Source organism: Urocitellus parryii, chromosome 1 (assembly GCF_045843805.1).
Source record: "Urocitellus parryii isolate mUroPar1 chromosome 1, mUroPar1.hap1, whole genome shotgun sequence".
NCBI lineage: Eukaryota > Metazoa > Chordata > Mammalia > Rodentia > Sciuridae > Urocitellus > Urocitellus parryii.
Window position 1 is genome coordinate 106,991,028 of NC_135531.1, and position 18,755 is coordinate 107,009,782.

General features: G+C 41.1%; 1 protein-coding gene across 1 annotated transcript in view; it reads left to right on the forward strand.

Annotated features, from left to right (window-relative positions):
* Window positions 1-3,747: 3,747 nt before the first annotated feature.
* Window positions 3,748-18,755, forward strand: part of Fbn2 (fibrillin 2) — a 217,949-nt gene continuing 202,941 nt past the window's right edge. Inside the window, exons 1-4 of the mRNA XM_026415046.2 lie at window positions 3,748-4,013; window positions 4,792-4,874; window positions 8,931-9,029; window positions 11,931-12,026. Of these exons, the coding sequence (XP_026270831.1) occupies window positions 3,748-4,013; window positions 4,792-4,874; window positions 8,931-9,029; window positions 11,931-12,026 (544 nt within the window). The remainder of the gene's footprint in view (window positions 4,014-4,791; window positions 4,875-8,930; window positions 9,030-11,930; window positions 12,027-18,755) is intronic.

Sequence of the window (18,755 nt, forward strand, 5' to 3'; positions counted from 1 at the left end):
CTGGCTGGAATCAGTCATTTACCCAAGGTGCCCCGATTCCTTTTACCTGGAAATGGTCTTTAGGAGCCATAATCTGGTCACAGGTGGTGTTTTTGGCTATTGTGTTGTCAGTGCTTCTGGATTTTTCAGTAGACAGAGTTAAGAAATGCACTTAAAAAATAGAGATAAAAGTTAAATTGGCATTTTAATTCAATTTAAATTTTAAAAGTTTTTATTTTTGCTTTATATTTAATCTTTCTTATTCTGAAATCATTGTAATGACATCAACACAGTTCTATATTTGCTTTTTCTTTCTCTCTTTCCTACATTCATTACTACCACTGAAAGCAATTTCAGATTTTTTTTTGTGTTCTTTCATTCTTAAGTTATATTTCACCAAAGATGTCTAGTCCAAATATCATGTTTAAATGTCATTTTGAGTAATTATTTATTTTATGGCTATTCTATCAATGTGACAGTTTCATTTGTTATATTTTTATTTCACTTCAGCATTGTTCTTTTAACATTAAATATTCTTTTTTAAGTATATAAAATATACACACGGTTTCAAAGTTAGAACTATAAAACTATAAATATTTAGAAGGGCTTCTAACTTCCCTTATTGTCTCTTACCATGTTCTCTTCTTTTCCTACAGATTAACCATTATTACTATATTTGGTTTATACTTCTCATAAAAAAATGCTTAACACACACGATAACATAATATATACAAAATTCTACACTTTGCATTTAAAAGTTGAAAAAAAACCCCACAAAACAGAAAATTCACCATTTTAACCATCTTAAGTATATAATTCAGCAGCATTAAACATATCCACATTATCATGCAACCACTACCACTATCCATTTCCAGAACTTTTTCATCATCCTAAACAGAAACTCTGCCCCTAAAATAACAACTCACCCTTTTCTCCTCTAGCACCTGTTAAACTTTATTCTACTGACTCAATGAATTTCAGCACCTATTTTTTTAATTGTCTACGCTAAAGATCATTTCATAAACGCATAGAGTCTCACCCATTCATTTTTTTCATAGTTGCAAGGTGTTCCATAGAATGGACTAAACCATATTCAGTGGTTTCCTTACTGATGGGATGTTTGTCTTTAGTCTTCTCCTACTGTAAACAATGCTGTAATAATCACACTGATGCATCCATCATTTCATGTTTTTCTCACTTATTTTCATGTGTATTCCTAAAACTGTTATTGCTAGGTCGAAGGGTTAAGGTGTATTTGATTTTAGAACATTTAGATTTAACGTGATAGGTAGAAATGAACCATGAAGTTATTTAGGTATTAAATGAAAAATCACAGACAGGATGTTTCAAACCGTTATTGTTAAAGCATTTTAGCTGCTTTAACCCAAGAGATAGTTTATTGCTAAAATGTTTAAAGAAAAATACCCCTATTGCTCTAATTTTATTTGATTTTAAGAAATAAATGCACCACCTGAAATTATGTACTTTTTTTTTTTGGCTTTTGGAGACTAATGTTAAGAAAGGCTTTGAGTCTTTTGCTGATACATTGGGGTAATAAAGGAATGAGTTGTGCCAATTCTCAGAGAAGTTTGACTGTCAAATAGCACATCTGGGCAATTTGGGAGAATACAGAATGAATATATACGCATATATAGGTTTTATATATATAAAATCTTACACATATGCTTTTTTCCCCCCTTTTAATGTAAGGTTCTCTAGGGTAGAATAATCCAGACATCGTTCTGCACCATTTCCCAAACTGCGTTCAGATGTTCATTCCTAGTCTTCAAGGGTGTTCATTTTTTCCAGTTATGAAATTCAATTGATTGAGAGATGACAAGGTCTTCAAAAAGACCTGATGAAAGCAAGGCCGCAAAAGACGACCCCACAGTCAAGCGGGCACAGAGCCACCCTAAGGGTACAGAAGAGTTACATCAACTGCCAGGATTTAATCATTAATAAGAAGGTGTCCAAGTCAGGAACTAAGGATATGGCACCAAGCCCTATTTACCTGCTGTGCCCCCACTCCAATCCCCCCAACAAAACTTCAGGATCTCTAACTCCTCCCTGGATGCAGAGCCCTGCCTGCCAGGGGTCGCACCTGAGCACGTCCCTGCACGAAATTTGCCAACCCGCGCCGGCGCGCAGCCACGGTCCCCCGCTGCCGCGTGAGCTCCCTCTTGGCGGCCGAGGACGCATTTCAATCTGGAAACTCCCAGCCCCTCTGAGGGTCCTACAAGACTGACGCTGTTCCCGGTGAGGTGATGGGGGTAGGAGAGATGGAGAGGCCCTGGCCTTCTCAGTTTAAAGCTACAATCCACTGAGCTCGAGCCTCTTTTCTGGCTGGTTGTGAATCCCCCCCACCTCCGGTCAGGGTCCTGGTCTTTGCAGGAGGACCCGTTCTCATCTTAAAATTTGCGGCCTGTGTCCGGCGGGGAAGTTCGGCTGTGCATCCAGTGGAATCAGAGCGCTTAGAGACCTCATCCTTAGCCCGCAGGACCCGCTAAAGCGGAGGAGAAGGGGAAGGGGGTTGCTGCCTCTTCTCCCAAATCCGGTCCCTAACCGCCCCCTCCCCCGCCGTCTGGTCGCTTTGCACAGGCAGTCAAAACAGAGCTAGCGGCCAACTGAGGGGGACGGGAAGCAAAGCCGCCTAGCGCCTCGCCCCCTCCAGCCGGCCCCCAGCCCCCTCCTCCTAACCCCCCTGCTCCGCTTTCCCACTTCTCTCCTCGCCCCAACCTTCCCCCCCCATCCCCCGCTCATTTCCTCTCGCACCCGGGCTCGCCAACCTCGCTTTCCAAGTCCTTCTTCCAACCTCGGCTTTCCACTCAGGCTCGCCCCCTCCTTTTCCCCAATCTCTATCCTCTCCCCTCCCTTTGCCCTGCCCCCCCTTCCTTCCTTTTCCCCTCCCCCAGTCCTTCATTCCCCAGGTTCCTCCCCAACCGATCGCCCCTTTACTCTGTCCCCGCCCACTCTGCGCCGCCGGCCCCTAGGTTCGGGCTGCTCTCCACGTGTGGACGGCTGCGCCCCGGCCCCCACTGACAGCCGCCGCCCGCAGGCCCGCCCCGCGCCCCGCCGGGCCTCTAAAACCCCCGTGCCGCGCCCTCCTCCGCCGCATCTTCCCCGGCGTCCAGCCTCCTGCCCTCTCTCCGGCCGCTCGCTCCGGCCCCGCGCACCTCCGCCGGGCTCCACAGCCGCCGCCCGCGCGTCGCTGCCCCGTGGGACTCCAAGAGATCCCCGAGGAGACCTTCCTCTTCTTTGGGGGCCACTTTTGTTTGCTTGCCTGCTTTTTTTCTGGTGACTTCTGCAGCTTTCCAAGATCTGTGCCCGGAGCGCACAGGAATCCGCTGAGCCGCTACGTGCAGGCCCCCTTTTTTTTTTCTTGTGAGGTCCGCTTTCTTTGTAACTTTACCCCGCGGCTGCTCGGGTTACTTTTGTAATTTCCCGCCCCCACCCGCTGGCGGTCCTGGAGTCGCTCGGGGCCGTGGCCCGGGGGATGCAACGTGGACCGCGCGGGGCTGCGGGCTGCTTTGCCACCGCGCCTCGCCGCCCACTGCGCTAGATCCCGCGTCCTGTGCCCCACGCCGCCGGCAGCCAAGGGGCCAGCGCTCGGTCCCGGGCTCCCGCTAAGAGCAGGGAGCCCGAGTCCAAGGGAGTCCCGGCAGCTGACGAAGGGCTTAGTTAGACCCTGACTTTTTACGGCCCGCGTGGATTTTGTCTTTGATCGCTCGCTCTTCGCGGGCCTTGGTCCGCGCGCTCTCGGCGCCGGCGATGGAGAGACGGAGGCGGTTGTGTCTCCAGCCCTACTTGGTGTGGCTGGGCTGCGTGGCGCTCTGGGCGCAGGGTACAGCCGGCCAGCCCCAGCCTCCACCGCCTAAGCCACTCCGGCCTCAGCCGCAGCCTCAGCCGCAGCCGCAACAGGTCCGGCCGGCTACTGCGGGCTCCGAAGGCGGGTTTGTGGCACCCGAGTACCGGGAAGAGGGCACTTCAGCGGCGAGCCGCGTCCGCAGGCGAGGACAGCAGGACCTGCTCCGAGGGTAGGTGGGCAGGCGGCCTTGTGCCTGGGGTGGCCGGTTTGTTGGGATCCTCAGCTTGGCGGCTTTCCATCCTACCCACTCCCTGAGTGAATCTTGTGCTGGCGGCTAGCGTTTCACTCCACTGTGCCAGAAGACCCCCAGGAGCGCCTCCCCCTTTTCCTTCCCAACCCCAAAGCTCGGCCAGCGGAAAGACCTCCCTCTGGGGGTTGGGCACGGGGTGAGTTGGGGTCCCCCAGGTGCGGATCGCAGAGCGTGCCAGGCCCGCGGTGCTGGAACAGGTTCCGAATGTCTGGCAGAAGGCGGGCTTGGGTCCTCCCTGCGCTGGGGCCGGCGGAGCCTGCCTGCTCCCACCGTCGGGGGCGCCGCTCAGGAGCCTTTTGTTTGAGGACGAGTGCGGGGTTTACAACTCATTCTCTAATCATCAACCCGAGCGCTCCACCTTCTGACGCGCCTTCCTTGACACGTCCGGGCCGAAGTAACAGTAGATCAAGGAAGAATGGATTTGGGAACGAGAGAAAGGATTTTAGAAATGGAATGTCCCCTTTGTTCTCTACATCCGGAGGCTAGAATAGTAGCAAATTATATGTTCCCTGTCTCCTTTCGCCCTTTAAAGGCAAGCAAAAGGGAACAGATGAAAGGGACGCTTTAGAGATTTCGGACCCTCCCCATTCCAACGTCTAGAGCATTTACCTCTATGTCTGCCCTCCATTCCTAAATTTCAGGAATTTAAAGTGTGTTCCTACACCTACGTTTCTGACAAGGTGCTTGTCCCTTGCAGGCCAAACGTGTGCGGCTCCAGGTTCCACTCCTTTTGCTGCCCAGGATGGAAGACGCTCCCTGGAGGAAACCAGTGCATTGTCCGTGAGTGCTTGGTTGGGCCCACAGCTTGGGGCAGAACCCTCAGACCTATCTTTGGGTCAACCTTGTGTTCTATCTTTTAGACACACAATTGCGTGTAAAAATCCATTGCCTACAGAGCAGTGATAATGGGGACGCAGCCCCATGTGAATGGTGGCAAAGAAGTAGCCAGTTTTTCAGATCAGACTTCACTTATGGAATCTCTTGAAGAGTATTCATGACAAAGGTTTTAAAGGTGCTTGGAAGTTTTATCTTTTTGTGTCAATACAAAGTGAAGAGGGGTTGTGTTGGAGCAATTCCCTAGATAACTCAAAACCATTTTTCCTTTAAAACTCCAGATAAGACCACAGTGTTAATTATGTAAAGTATCTGGTTTTAGACTCTGCTGAGATTTAGGCCTTATGAAGATCAAGCATTCTTAGGCCTTTATACAAAACCACAGTTATTATCTCTGGTTTCATCTCAACAGCCTCATAACAGAGATGTGAAAGGAGCACACTCATGGTACTTTGAATGGACCCAGATTAACAAAATTTGTAGAGGGAACTCTTTCTAGTGGCTTGAACTTTGGGGGGAATATGGTGGAGGAGACATTTAAATTTTGCATTTCCAGATCCTAAATCCCATAGAGTACAGTTTTTCACAATTTGAATCTTAGAACTTGAAAGTTTTATGTTTCTGACCTAAAAGTTTGGTTATTTTATTCACTTTCCAACGTGTATATGCAGGTCTCCCAAGTTCTAATTGGAGAACTCATTAGTCATCAGCCTCCTAGTCCAGAACTCTGCAATGTCTTATTTTGCATGCCTGGAATTTGTGACTTGAACTGTAGTGGACTTCTCCTGTGTGTTTGTCTGTTCAGAGGAGAGCCAGGTATCATATATAGACAACACATTCATTTGGAGGCAATCTTGACTTTGAATTGACCTCAGTGTTCTCCATGATTATGCAACTGTGAACAAAGAAAAAGGGCAAGCCACACTAGACCAGGGATAATATGGATGTAGTGGCATCTCCAACTCTATATTTATGCGTTTTGTGGCCCAAGATAGACCCTTAATGCTCTTCCTAGGCATTTTTTTTTAAAGGAACAAAATCTCAAGTACCATGAAGACTAGTTTCTTCTTATTTTTCTGCCCTAAAGTCCCACAATATCTAATAATGATGCAAAACAGGAAACAGCAACTATATTCATAAATATTTTAAATAAACTCTCTGCTTATAAGCTTTTACTTTTATTAAAAAAGAGAAAAGGTGTTGCTTTCTTTTCTCTCTAGCACAGTATGGCAGGTGTGAGGCTTTTAGGGAAGATGCATTTACTCTTTCAGGCCAGTAGGGCATTACCAGGGCTGCTTTACACTTACATGGTTTCCTAGAATCCTGAAACAGCTAACGTCACTCACCACACACCTGCCATACTAGTCGTGAGTGACTTAGGCACTGCGGAAAGTCTGACTCACTAAATGTAATGAATGTGAATGCCATTATTGAGTTGGAAAACAGCCGAGGAGAAGGGATTGGTTTATGGTACGTGTTGAAAATCTGTAAAGTCAGGTTTTATTGGATCAGTGTGAAATGGGAATTCCAGAGAGCAGAGCCTTCCAGAATATTTGCAGTAGAAGTATATGCATGACCCCTTGAGTGTCAGCTTTAAATACTTTTGGTCTTTGAGTAACATTGTGCCCTTTAGTTGTTTAGAAGATCAGCTTTGAAAACCTGAGTAACACCAACTATTGTAGCTTATGCTTCTACTACTTGAAAAAAATGGGTGCTTGTGAGAAACACTGGGATTTGCCTGTGTCAGTAATCCAGGCAAAAGCATACACCTTGAAATAGTATCTCCAAGAAATATTTATATTTGTGTCAAGAGAATATCTATGAAAATAGTTATTAAAAACATAAATTTAATTTTCTGAGAGTGTAAAATATAATGCAGAATAAAAGGAGAATATAATGCCTTTATAGCCTAATGCATGGGTCTCATCTAACTTTTAGCTTTAGTAGACTTCATTAAATTCAGTAATTCAATTATTTTGACATTTAAAAAAAATAACATGTAGGGAAAATCACAAAATTAAAACTATTATAAACTTAAAGTCAATAATTTGAATTGTGGAATTAGACTGCAAACAGTATTTTGATCAGAGAAAAAACAGTTTGGGATGGGATTGGTCCAGATTCATAGCATTTTGGGATCTGAAGACACATCAACACACTCCAGTATAATCCCTCTATTTTATGTTACTAATATGAAAACTGAACCCAGAGAACATGTGGGTTTTTCTTGAGCTCACAGCAGGTCATTGATAGAGTGAGAAATTGGCCTCTTCTGTGCCATGTATGCTTGGTCCTGTCATTTCTCCTAGTACCGCTGAATCCCCAGCACCTAGATCCTCTGTTCCTCTCCATCTAGTATTTATACATCTCACGGTTTTAATGTTTGTAGGAGGCACTCATATTTAGGTGAGGCAAACCATAGTCTGAGGCAAGTGCAGGAAGAAAGGGCCTGAGAGCTCTTGTTTGTCTCTGGCTCACAGATACACACTACACTCACTTTCTGAAGATTTCCAACTCTTCATACCTTCACTGGGTTTATGATCTGGATGAATGCGGACTCTTTGGATCTCCCCTAAACCTAGACTGTATATTTCCTGGGGAGTAGAGGGACTTAGAAATGTTTTAATGAGCATTGGAGAGTTATTGATGATCTGAAACTCTAGTACATTGCAGGAAGTATCAGTCAACTGTGTGGTGGGAATCATATTCTGGCCTAATATATTTTTAACTTCACACAATGATATTTAACACTGTTTTCATTTATAAGGAATTCTAATGGAGATGCTGGCCATATTATATGAATGTCAAAAGGCAATTTGAAGAAGAAAAACATTTATTGAATTAGTTTACTTCTGTAGAACATGTCCTTTAAGTTATGAGGAGTACAAGATCTCTTTGAATGTTGTGTGCCTCCTTCCTAGGAAAAGATATACATGTATATTGCTGTAAATATTTACAGCTAGTTTCAGGGCATTCCTAGACTCCTCTTTTTGTCTTCATGATCCAGGCATGGAGCATGAATGCATGCAGTCTTTGTGCTCAAAGAGAGAATTCAATTGTGGATATAGAGATAAATCTTTCAGCTCTTCAGTGAACTGACTCTAAATTTGGGAAAGACTTCCCACTTGAAGGCACTGGACTACAGGTTTTGAGTGTCTGTGGTATGTGTGGCGTCAGTGAGCCTAACATTCTTGGCTGTGATGACCTTCATACCTTTGTGTTTTGAGGTCACAGCTGCAGGAGGCTTTGATTCTCTCCCCATCTAAATGTCTCAGTGGCTTTTCTGAGCAGCAGGAATAGGCCAAGTTCTGGAGATAATATGGAGTAAGAAAGGCAAGAGGAAGGACAGAGGGAATTATTAAGGGGAACAAAGATTGATGATGGGGCAGGTCAGATACCAGCCGGGAAGGAATGTGCATGGAACCCCTGAGGTTTGGCCAAGTCATTAGGGCCTGGAGTCTCTGGCTCAGCCATTTTCACATTCACTGTCCTGCAAAAGTTCTTTGGACAGAGGGCTGTGTTCTCTAAGGCTCTTTAGGATCTCTGTGTTTCCTTAATACAGCTTGCTAGGGGGATAAAGATTGCTTCTCAATGAACTCTGCATTTATGTACTTATTTATTTTGTTTGTTTATTTTTTGAACTCTGCATTTAAACTCAGTCTTGGATAAGAAAAAACACAACTTGTTCTGATAGGCAAATTAAGTAATTAGTATTATGGAATTTGAAATAACTTCCTTTATAGGGGCTGAGAACATAGCTCAGTTGGTAGAGTATGTGCCTCATAAGATATTTGTAAAACTTATTCCCATGTTTTTAATGGGTAATTTCATTACATATCTAACATGAGATATTTTATATAACATGTTTATATCTTACATTTTTCTTTATGTTTTAAAAATTTAGATTTTTATTTTGCATCTTTATCTTATTTTTTATTTTGTGTATTTATTTTGTTTTTATCAGACAGTTGTTCATTCACTTTTCTCTTGTGTTTTCTACAGCAATTTGTAGAAATAGTTGTGGAGATGGATTTTGCTCCCGTCCTAACATGTGTACATGTTCCAGTGGCCAAATATCACCGACTTGTGGAGCAAAATCAAGTATGTTTCTTATATGTGACCTTGTTTACTGTATTTTCCTGAAGTTTTTGAGTAAATGATAAATGTCCTTTATAAGAAGTTATAAATCTGTGATTATTTTACTTGCAAAGTAGATTGATATTAATTTTTGGAGTAAAAACTTTTAGTGGCTTAGTTATTACTTCAAGTGGGTAATGGTTTTCAGTAAGAAAAAATGTTTTCATTGTGGCTCAGGAGCTGTATGTCTCAGCAATAGAAAAGCCAGAATTCAGTGATTCTTTGTGAATAATAGCTACAATTTAGTAGGTTGTTATTATGGGAAAGTTACAGTTTCAGATATTTGACTACATTACTTTAGAGAGTCTTCACATCAACATTTGGGGATATTGTTATGTACTCATTTCACAGAGTAGGAAAGTAAGATGGACATAACTAACCGACCCAAGGAAATACAGACTTGAATCTGTGTTCTGATGCCTAAGCCTATAGACTCAAATATTAAGACTGTATTTATTGCCTCTGTGTAGCTACTGCAGCCCATATCCTGTTTTGTGGGTTAGCTGCAAGGGAAGGAGAACAGGATTAGAAAGACAACAGATAACTTATAGAGTTATGGTTTATACAGATTACCTTATTCTGCTTTACACACACCAATTCTCAACACTATGAGATAACTATAACAGTGGACTAAGATCATGTTATTCACCACCCAATTAAAAGTTGTTAGAACATTAAGGTCCAAGATGAATCTTTTAGGCAGATATTGGAGAAAATATTATAACAATGTGGAAACAGGTATTGTTTACTTAATTGCTCAGTATTTACACAAATGCTTGAGTCTGTTTCAAGTGAGTGTGAAGTTGTCATATTTTAATAGTTTCCTCCAGAATTTTCATTAAACAGACTCAATCTGGAGTCTGTCTGACTCAAGAATGAAGATTCAAGATTCATCTAAGACATGTCCTTGTTTTCTGATGAAATTTCTTACGAAAAACTCAAGTTTCACTCTTTGAATGTAAAATGCATTTTCTAATTTGGACTAGTAAGTTTCCTTTTTTTTGAAACCTATCATTCAAATGCATCCAGACCTTCTTGATCATCTTGATCAGCACATTTTCTGTACAACTTATCTGAACCTTTTACCCTTGCCTGATTGTCTGCAAGATACCCCTGCAAATATCTTTATTATTCTGCTCTTGGTTTTCTTGGCAAAAAAAAAAAAAAAAAAAAAAAAAAAAAACAACAACAACAACAAAAAAAAAAAAAAAACATGAGTCTGGAGAAAGTTTAATTTCTTAAGTCATCTTCTTGGGCAGCTGAATACCCTCTGGCCCATTCTAAGCTCACAGTATATGCTCTAGCAGGGAATCCATGCATTTATTTGGCCTTGTAAATACTGAATTCCTTTCTACCAAGAGCTTTTCTGACCTCAGTTCTCAACCTTCTTGACTTTGCTAAAGTTTTTTACCAACACTCATCACTACTTTCTTGAAATACTTGTTTCTTTGTAGTGTCCCTAATTTCTGTTAATACCTCTAACCTATATAACACATCTTGATTTTTATTTTTTTAGTCTTTTTTCTCTGTCTTCATCAGCCTTCCATTTAAAGTATGGTATTCTCAAGAGTTATGTCCTCCATAGAGGAACTTATTAGCATAGGTGTCTTCAACTCCTAATATTCTTCTTTTACTCATTATTTCCAGAGTAGATCCTTTCGCTGAGCTTTACTCCTCATGTTCCATTTCCTATTCGATGTCTCTGCTTAAATATATAGAAAGCATCTAAAACTCAGTAGCAAGTCTAAATTGGAGCTCTTCGTTCATTGTGGATCCCAGTCTACTTCCGCAGTTCCTCTTGCCCCAGCCAGTGGCAATGCCATCCACCCAGTGCTTAAGCAATTGCTTATTTTCTTTCTCCACTCAACTTTTTCAATCAGACCTATAAGGTTCTACTAGAAAATACACCTCTGCTCATTCTTTTCTTACCACTTCCACTGCTACCATGTAATTCAAACCGTCCTCATTTCTTACCTGGACTCATGTAAACCTGCCCTCTTCAAATCCATTCTCTGCAGAGCAGCTAGAGTTATCTTTTAAAAACATAAAATACATAACTTCTCTTGATTTTTGAAATCTTTTCAATGACTCCCATTTTGCCTTTGGGATATAGTTAAAGCCCTCTGTGGCTGAGGGGGCCCTTCATCCTCTGCTTGACCTCTGCCTGGCTCTCCAAAATCTCTCTCCATTTGCCTTTCTTTTTAATCCACACAACATTTTAGTCCTTCAGAAGAAACCCTTCATCATCGTAAGGTCTGTTGGTTTGCTGGTTCTTCTCCCTCTGAAATTCCTCCTTGGTACTTCCCATGCCTGGCTCATTCTCATCCTTTGAAGCTCAGCATAAATGTCCCATCAAAATGGTCTTGTCTGATTCCTGTACCTAAGTTCCTCCTCAACTCTAGGTTATTCCCTTTCATATTAGTTTCTTTCAGATAGTTTATCACAGTCTATAATGACTTTGTGATATTGTTTACTGGGGTCTGATCTGTCTCCCTGTGGAATGCAGACTCTGTGAGGACCAACCCCAGATCCATCACGGTAGCAGACATGTAACCCCTGTAGTCTGAATGGATGCGAGTGCCTCCTGTGTAGGCTGACACAGATGCTATTGGGAACTTTATAGTGATTTTCTTTAATGCTGAAAGTGTAATGTATTTTAAGTACATACCAAATAACATGTTCTAACATATATGCCTGTGTATGCACATATGAAAAATAATAAATAAAAATTTGTTGGATGGTAACGTTTAGTTCTGTAGAGTATATTTGTCATCGAATTGAACATGTAGTGTTTAGTTTTATAAGCTTTCAATACTATAATTTGGTGACAAATATTTGGATATTATTTGTTGCTCTCATTTGCAGTTCAGCAGTGCAGTGTGAGGTGCATGAATGGTGGGACCTGTGCAGATGACCATTGCCAGTGCCAGAAGGGATTTATTGGAACTTACTGTGGACAACGTAAGGAACCTTGGGGTAGACTTTACTATAAATAATTTGATTTAGTGGGTATTTCATATTAAGTTATAATTTAAGTCTTCTAAAGCCTCTGATACTTTGAGAAAGCAGATTTATGTATACTTTACAATTTCTAATATGTAACCTATAAGAATTTTTAATTTTAGAATTTTTCTGTTAAAGTATTGATGTTATTGAATAGCATTAGTACTTTCTCAGATTATTCCTTATTTTCTTTTCGCTAGCTGCATAAAACACATACTTTTCTGAAAAATGGTGAGGTATGATGGAAAACACTCCAACTTTCCCTTCCCCAAATATATGATTTTTTTAGGAGATTCCAACATTAGCCCCAGGAGAGCCAATCTCATAATTTGTTCTTTGCTTAAATGTGTTTAATACCACGATACAAAAGTGGTTTTCAAAAATTAGATGTCATTATGAAAAAGGGAGCTTTAATCCAGCAAAGCTATCTTCATGGGATCCTACCCCACAGCAACTGAGAAAGCTTTGTAACAAGGATAGAAAGACTGTGGTTCCTGGATTGTGACACATCACTGGGGAATGCTTTTAGTTAATGCTTCCCAAATTGGGACTTTATGGGAATTCACATATTTTCAAGTATGGATGAGAAGAAATGCATGGCACTAAAGACAGTGGAATCACATGTAGTATGATGGTCTCTTTTTACTTTATTTGCATTTCATCAGAGACAGCATCTAGGTAGGATGCTAAATTTCATGGCTTCCCTAAGAAACATTGATCTCCTTTCTCAACAAGTCCTAGGTGTTCAGGAACATCTACCTTGCTTTTGATTAATATTATTGTATCTTTGTTGCAGCTTTAAATTTTTCTTAGTTTTAATAAAGGATGCATAACATATAATATACCATTTTAACCATTTTAAGCGTACAGTTCAGTGGTGTTAAATACGCTCACAGTATAGTGCAACATACCCATTAACCACCTCCAGAACCTTTTTCATGTTGTAAAACTGAAATTCTGTACCCACTAAACAACCCCTCATTTCCCTCTCATCCCAGTCCCTGGCAACCACCATTCTGCTTTCTATGTGTTATGAATTTGACTACTCTAGGCACTTCATTATGCACATCATAGAAATGTAATCTTATTGTATTTGTCCTTTTGTGGTTTATTTAACTTAATACAATGTGTTCAAGGTCCATCAATGTTGTAGCCAGTGCCAGAATTTTCCTCCTTTTAAAGGCTGAATAATATTCCATTGTCAGTATATACACACTTTGTTTATTCATGTATCTGTTGATGGATATTTGAGCTGCTTCACCTTTTAACTCTTGTGGGTAATCTATGACAAACATGGCTTTGAAAATATCTACTTTCAGTACTTATGTAGATATATCCAGAAGTGGAGTTGCTGGTTTGAATGGTAATTCTAATTTTTAACTTTTTGAGGGACAACTATTCTGTTTTCCACATCAGTTGTATCATTTTTCATTCTCATCAGTAGTACACAAGGGGTCCAATTTATCTGTATCCTTGTAAACACTTATTTTTTTCTTGTTTTTATTTTATATCCATCTTAAGGTGTGAATGGAATTTCTTTGTGATTGTTGCAGTTATTTTTATGATTCCTTTCTGGTTAGGGTAATTATAGCTTTCCATTTATAAGTGTTATGCAGTTTTCCTTCAAAATAGTTTTAAGCTATTCACTGATGTAGCTCAGTGAAAGAGTGCCTACTATGCATGTGGAAGACCCTAAGTTCTATCCACAGCCCCACCACAAGAAAAATAAATGAAACAATTGGAAGTAAAATAGGTGGATCAATTTAAGGAAAAATATTCCATTAAGATCAATAGTCAGCCAACTTCTTCTGTAAGGTCCAGGTAGTATATGGTTAAGACTTTGCTTTTTCTGATGCGAGTACTGTGTGTATTCTATCGTTGTAGTGCAAGTGACCATAGACAATGTACAATTGAAAGAGCTTGGTGTATTTCAGCAAAATTTTATTGCTGAAACAATTTATAGTCACTGAACTCGACAGTTTTCTCTTGTCATGGCATTGAATTCTTTTCATTTTTAACCATTTAAAAATGTGAAAACTTCATCTTAGCTCATGGGCAGCACAAAAGCAGGCAGTCAACTAGGCCATAGTCTGCAGACCCTTATGTGAGTGGTTCTCAGGTGTGACAGAAGTTGTCAGGGTAATCTGAGATGGACAGACGGTTAGAAATGCAACGTTAAAGTGCTTAAGAGAACAGGTTGCATTGAGGCCAGTTTTCTAGCAAGAATAGGAGGGGCCAGTCTAATAGTTTCTCTAAGCTAGTGTTGACCAGGGGAGAAGAAGACGGGTTTGGACGATGGTGAGGCAGAAAATTTCAACAAAATTTCTTTTTTATTTTTTTAACATATGATTCTTTTTCTATATTTTTCTTTGTACATTAAGGTATTGCCTCAATTTTATACAATGGATTCCAGTTTATAACCAGAAAAAAAAATGTTTTAGGAATGCAATACTGATAAGGAAGCAGATTTGTAATTTTTTTTAATGCCTATTGAAAACTTAGGAGATCTGGTTGTAACTTGTAGAGAGTTCAGTAGTCATAGAAAAGACATGTTTATCCTTCTCAAAATTCAATCTTTGGCTCTATGGAAGAGAAAATGATAATTATTTGAGAATCCCAAGGGGGACAGCCTTGTCTCAACTGATACTTCAGAGTTGTTTCAGATCTATCCTGAAACTCAATATTTTCAGCCTGAATTCAGCTGATGAATTTGGATCCTGGGTATCCATGAAATGTATTTCCTGACTATTTTGCAGAACAAGCTCTGGTAGGCACGTCCCTTCTCTGCTTGTGAAACGTAAGAGGGAAGCCAGGAAATAGAAAGTACTTTCTCTTCATGAAGAGTGCTTTGAGGACCTTTTGCCCATGTGTAAAACCATGTCAGTGCTACCACAGTCTCCAGTCAGATGAACATGTGTTCTCTGGATGTCTCATGGAATGAAGCTTCCCAAGTCTAATTTCATCTAGGGTCAGTAAAACACAGGTGCAAGCAAAATATGTACCTAGCAAAATTTATTAATAAGCAAATATGATGAAAGTGTGATCACCAGTAGATAACAGCTCAAGAAATGGCTGAAGGATGACACTTTCTAAGTTGTCTAATATAGAAAAGGTGGTACAATATTTAAAGTGAATATTGGATTCAGCTTGTGAATCCAGAAAAGCCCTGGAAATATGATGTTTGCTAAAATGAGGATGACAAAAACATTTAAACTGCTTAGCTGCTTTCCCAGAAATATAGAGAGCACTCTTTAGAAAGCATTCTTTCAATTTATTCAACAATGTGGAGTAACTGCTGTTCCCTGACCCTTGCATGGTGCTGGGAGTGTGATAATGAATAAGCACAATGATGCCCTCGTAGAGAAGATGATTGACAAGTAAATGAAAAGGTAAACAGCCAGTGCAAATTCAGGCAATGAGAGGGTCTAGGATAAGAAGGAAACAGGGCAGAAGAGAGAGAGTGTGAGTCAGATTAGCAGTTCTCTGCTGTTTTACATTGTGGGTGTCTGAGAAGATGACATTTACACACAGACCTGAGTCTGTGCTTTTTAGTTCTATGAGAAAAGTGCTCTAGGCATAGGGGAAAGCAAATTCAAGGGCCTGCAACAGAAATCAGACTCCAGGCATTTCGGAAGCAACAAGAAAACCCCTATGGCTGGAATAAAGTAAGGACAAAGGATAATGGTAAGAGAGAAACTTAAGAGAAAGAGGTGCAGGGCCTCCGCCGTCAATGATGTTTATACCCTGAATATGATGGGAAGCCACTAGAGCATTTTGAGTCGTCATGTGATGTGGTAATGTCATTTCCTGATTTGGGAATGAGTGAATGGAGAGTGGGTTGGGTAAGGGGTGGTGGGGCTGAAGACGAGAGTTTGGCTTTGTATTTTTTGGTTGGAGAAGTTTGTTAGACTTCCAAGGGAATGGCAGTCTCTGTGAATTCAGATCTTAGGACAGAGGTCAGAGATAGAGAGACACAAATTAGGAATAGACTGATAATATTTCAATCTTGGGCCAAGGTGAGGATCACTAGAAAGTTGTTATAGACAGAGGAGGAGAGGGTGGAAGCTAGATCCCTTGAATCAGCCCTGCATTTTGAGGCCTGGAGGAGAAAGCAAAGCCAGCAAAGAGGAGTAAAAGAGTGAACCACAGGAAAGGAGGAAAGCTGGGAGGGGGACTCTGGGAAGAAAAGAAAAAGGCGGCACCCGCAGTGACCAGTCAGTCACACTGTCCTGCATCCAAGCCATGGACTTTGGTTTCTTTTTTAACATTCGAACCTGTTTTAGAATGCTTTTCTTATGTGCTTGTGTTGAAGTCACAACCATAATCTGAAATTGGACTTATGCCTCAGTGTTTGCACTCTGCGGAGTAGCACAGGAGTGTGTGTAATAAATACGTGTGCCTGTCACATCACCCTGCACGGGGTAAGTGCTCAGGAAGCGTCTGTTGATAGAGTGTTCTTTACATACCTGGCTTATATAGTACTTAAGCAGTGTCCTGTTTCACAAGCTGATGTTGCTGAACAACACCCCTTCCCCCGCACTGAGATTGTGGAAGCAGTGAACAGACCCTGAGCTCACATTTCCATCTCAGGGTCTTCTTCTCCCCAGCCTTCTTCTTACTGCCATGTTAGGGGTAAGTGTTTTTTTTTTTTTTTTTTTCCTTTTGTGGGTGGCCAGCATTCTTTTCCCAGAGGAAACTGTGGCATGTTCAATTTCTTTCCAACTCCAATCAAATGTAAATTATTATTTCCAATATGTTTTGTTAAAAAAATACTGTTTTATAAAATACCTTTTATTCTAACTCATTTGAAAGATGGAAATTCATGGGGTTTTTGTTTGTGGGTTTTTTTTTTCTTTCTTCTACTTCTAACTATTTCCTGCTTTTCTTCTTTTGCTGTTGCTCTTTCATCTTTCTGCTGGAGAACAAGTCTCCCTTTCATAGAAATAGTTGTTCTGTAGTTAAAAAAAAAAAAAAAGAAAGGGAATTAATTGAGCATGCAGAAGAACACCTACAATACATAGCCACTGTACGGTTTGTCTTGTTTGATTTTATTTAGTTCTCAAGCCATTTGTGAGGTAGGAGTGCCTGTCCATGTTTTACAACAGGAAAGCTGAGAATCAGAAAATTGATGTGCTGATGGGAGTTCTAGGAACAACAGAGCAGAACTTGTCTATCCACTACACTGATCTGCCTTGCAAAATAGTGAGCAAAGTGAAATTTTGTCAAGGTGCAGAATTTCATTGTGTTCCTACAGCATAGTGAACACACTGATGGGAGTTTTAGAGCAAACAAACTCTGTTTCCTATGCTGGGAGAGCCAATTCTCAGATGAGTGATGAGATTACAGCCAAATGACTGTATTAGTGGACCTCAACCTTTCTGTTCACAGGACCCCTTATCAATATTTACAATATTCAAATTTAAAATGAGAACTTTAAGAAATAGATATGTATTAATTCATTTAAAGTGATAATAAACCCATGTTACATGTTAACAAAAATATTTTTTTTTATGAACAATAGCTTGTTTTCCCAATTCCCAGAAAACAAATTTAGCAAGAAGGAAAGCAAGGTCAGCCTAAACCAGAAAGGTTAAATTAGGTCTAACCTGTAATGGGCCAGATTTTTCTGGGAGAAGCCCAAGGTTTACCAGCCATGCCCTCCTTCTTGGGGTTTGGAAGCTCTGTCTTGAAAAACCCTAATGGAAGCCTGCCCTTCTTCCATTTCCCCATGGGAGTGTCTCCATCAGTGGCGGACATCTGCCTTTGCCTCGTTCTGTTTTAAAGGTTACTATAGCGATGAGAGAATATGCCTGGATAGACGACCTGCAACTTGATAACATTCAAAGAAAATTCCACACATTTTCATTAATCTCATGAGATTAGAGTTACCACTTTACAATTGGAATCTTCAAATCTTGGCAGTTACTTTTGTGGAACCACACTAATGTAGAATTTTCTGGTAGGTTTTGTTCTCTTTCACATTCCTATCCACCCCCATCTTTCTCACGCTCCTTGGGACCTTTAATCCCTTTCCCCTGTCTTTTATAATTACTCCTCTAATTTTCTTCCTGCCCCATGTTCCAAGGCAGTGATGAGTCGGAAGTGCCACAGTTGGGTCAGTCAGAGAAGGTGTGTTGTGGGGGAGATGAACTTGTGCAGAGGCATGCACAAGTGATCAAAGCATGACTGCAGACAAGCCACTGGCACAGAGACGCCTTACCATGAAGATACCTTTTGTTTCCCAGTCTGTTTTGGTCTTGCTCCCATCAGCAGCACAAGAATGCTGTCTGTGCACTTTGCATGGTATAGGCAATCCAGTTCACCAGTGCAGAGGAAGAATCAGCAGGATTACACTGCACTTTGGGTGTCACTGTGCTTGTTGGACTGTACATGTTGACATTGTGTTCCTACAGCATATTGAACACACTTGAAGTGCCCAATAAACATGTCTAGCCCCTCACTTCCTTTAAAACCAGTGTTCTTAAAGAGCATCATTTTTTGTACCCAGGTCATAAAATATATCCCTTGTTTCTTCTGTAAGGGCAGAGTGTCTGTTCAACAGGGCAGGCGGTTTGAGAGACAAGCTCTTGGTCTCAGTAGAAGACGTGGTTCTTGAATTGAGCTGCCCTTCCTCAGTATGGAGGCAGGATTATGTGTCTTCAAGAGTGTCAGGTTGTGGGTCTTGGG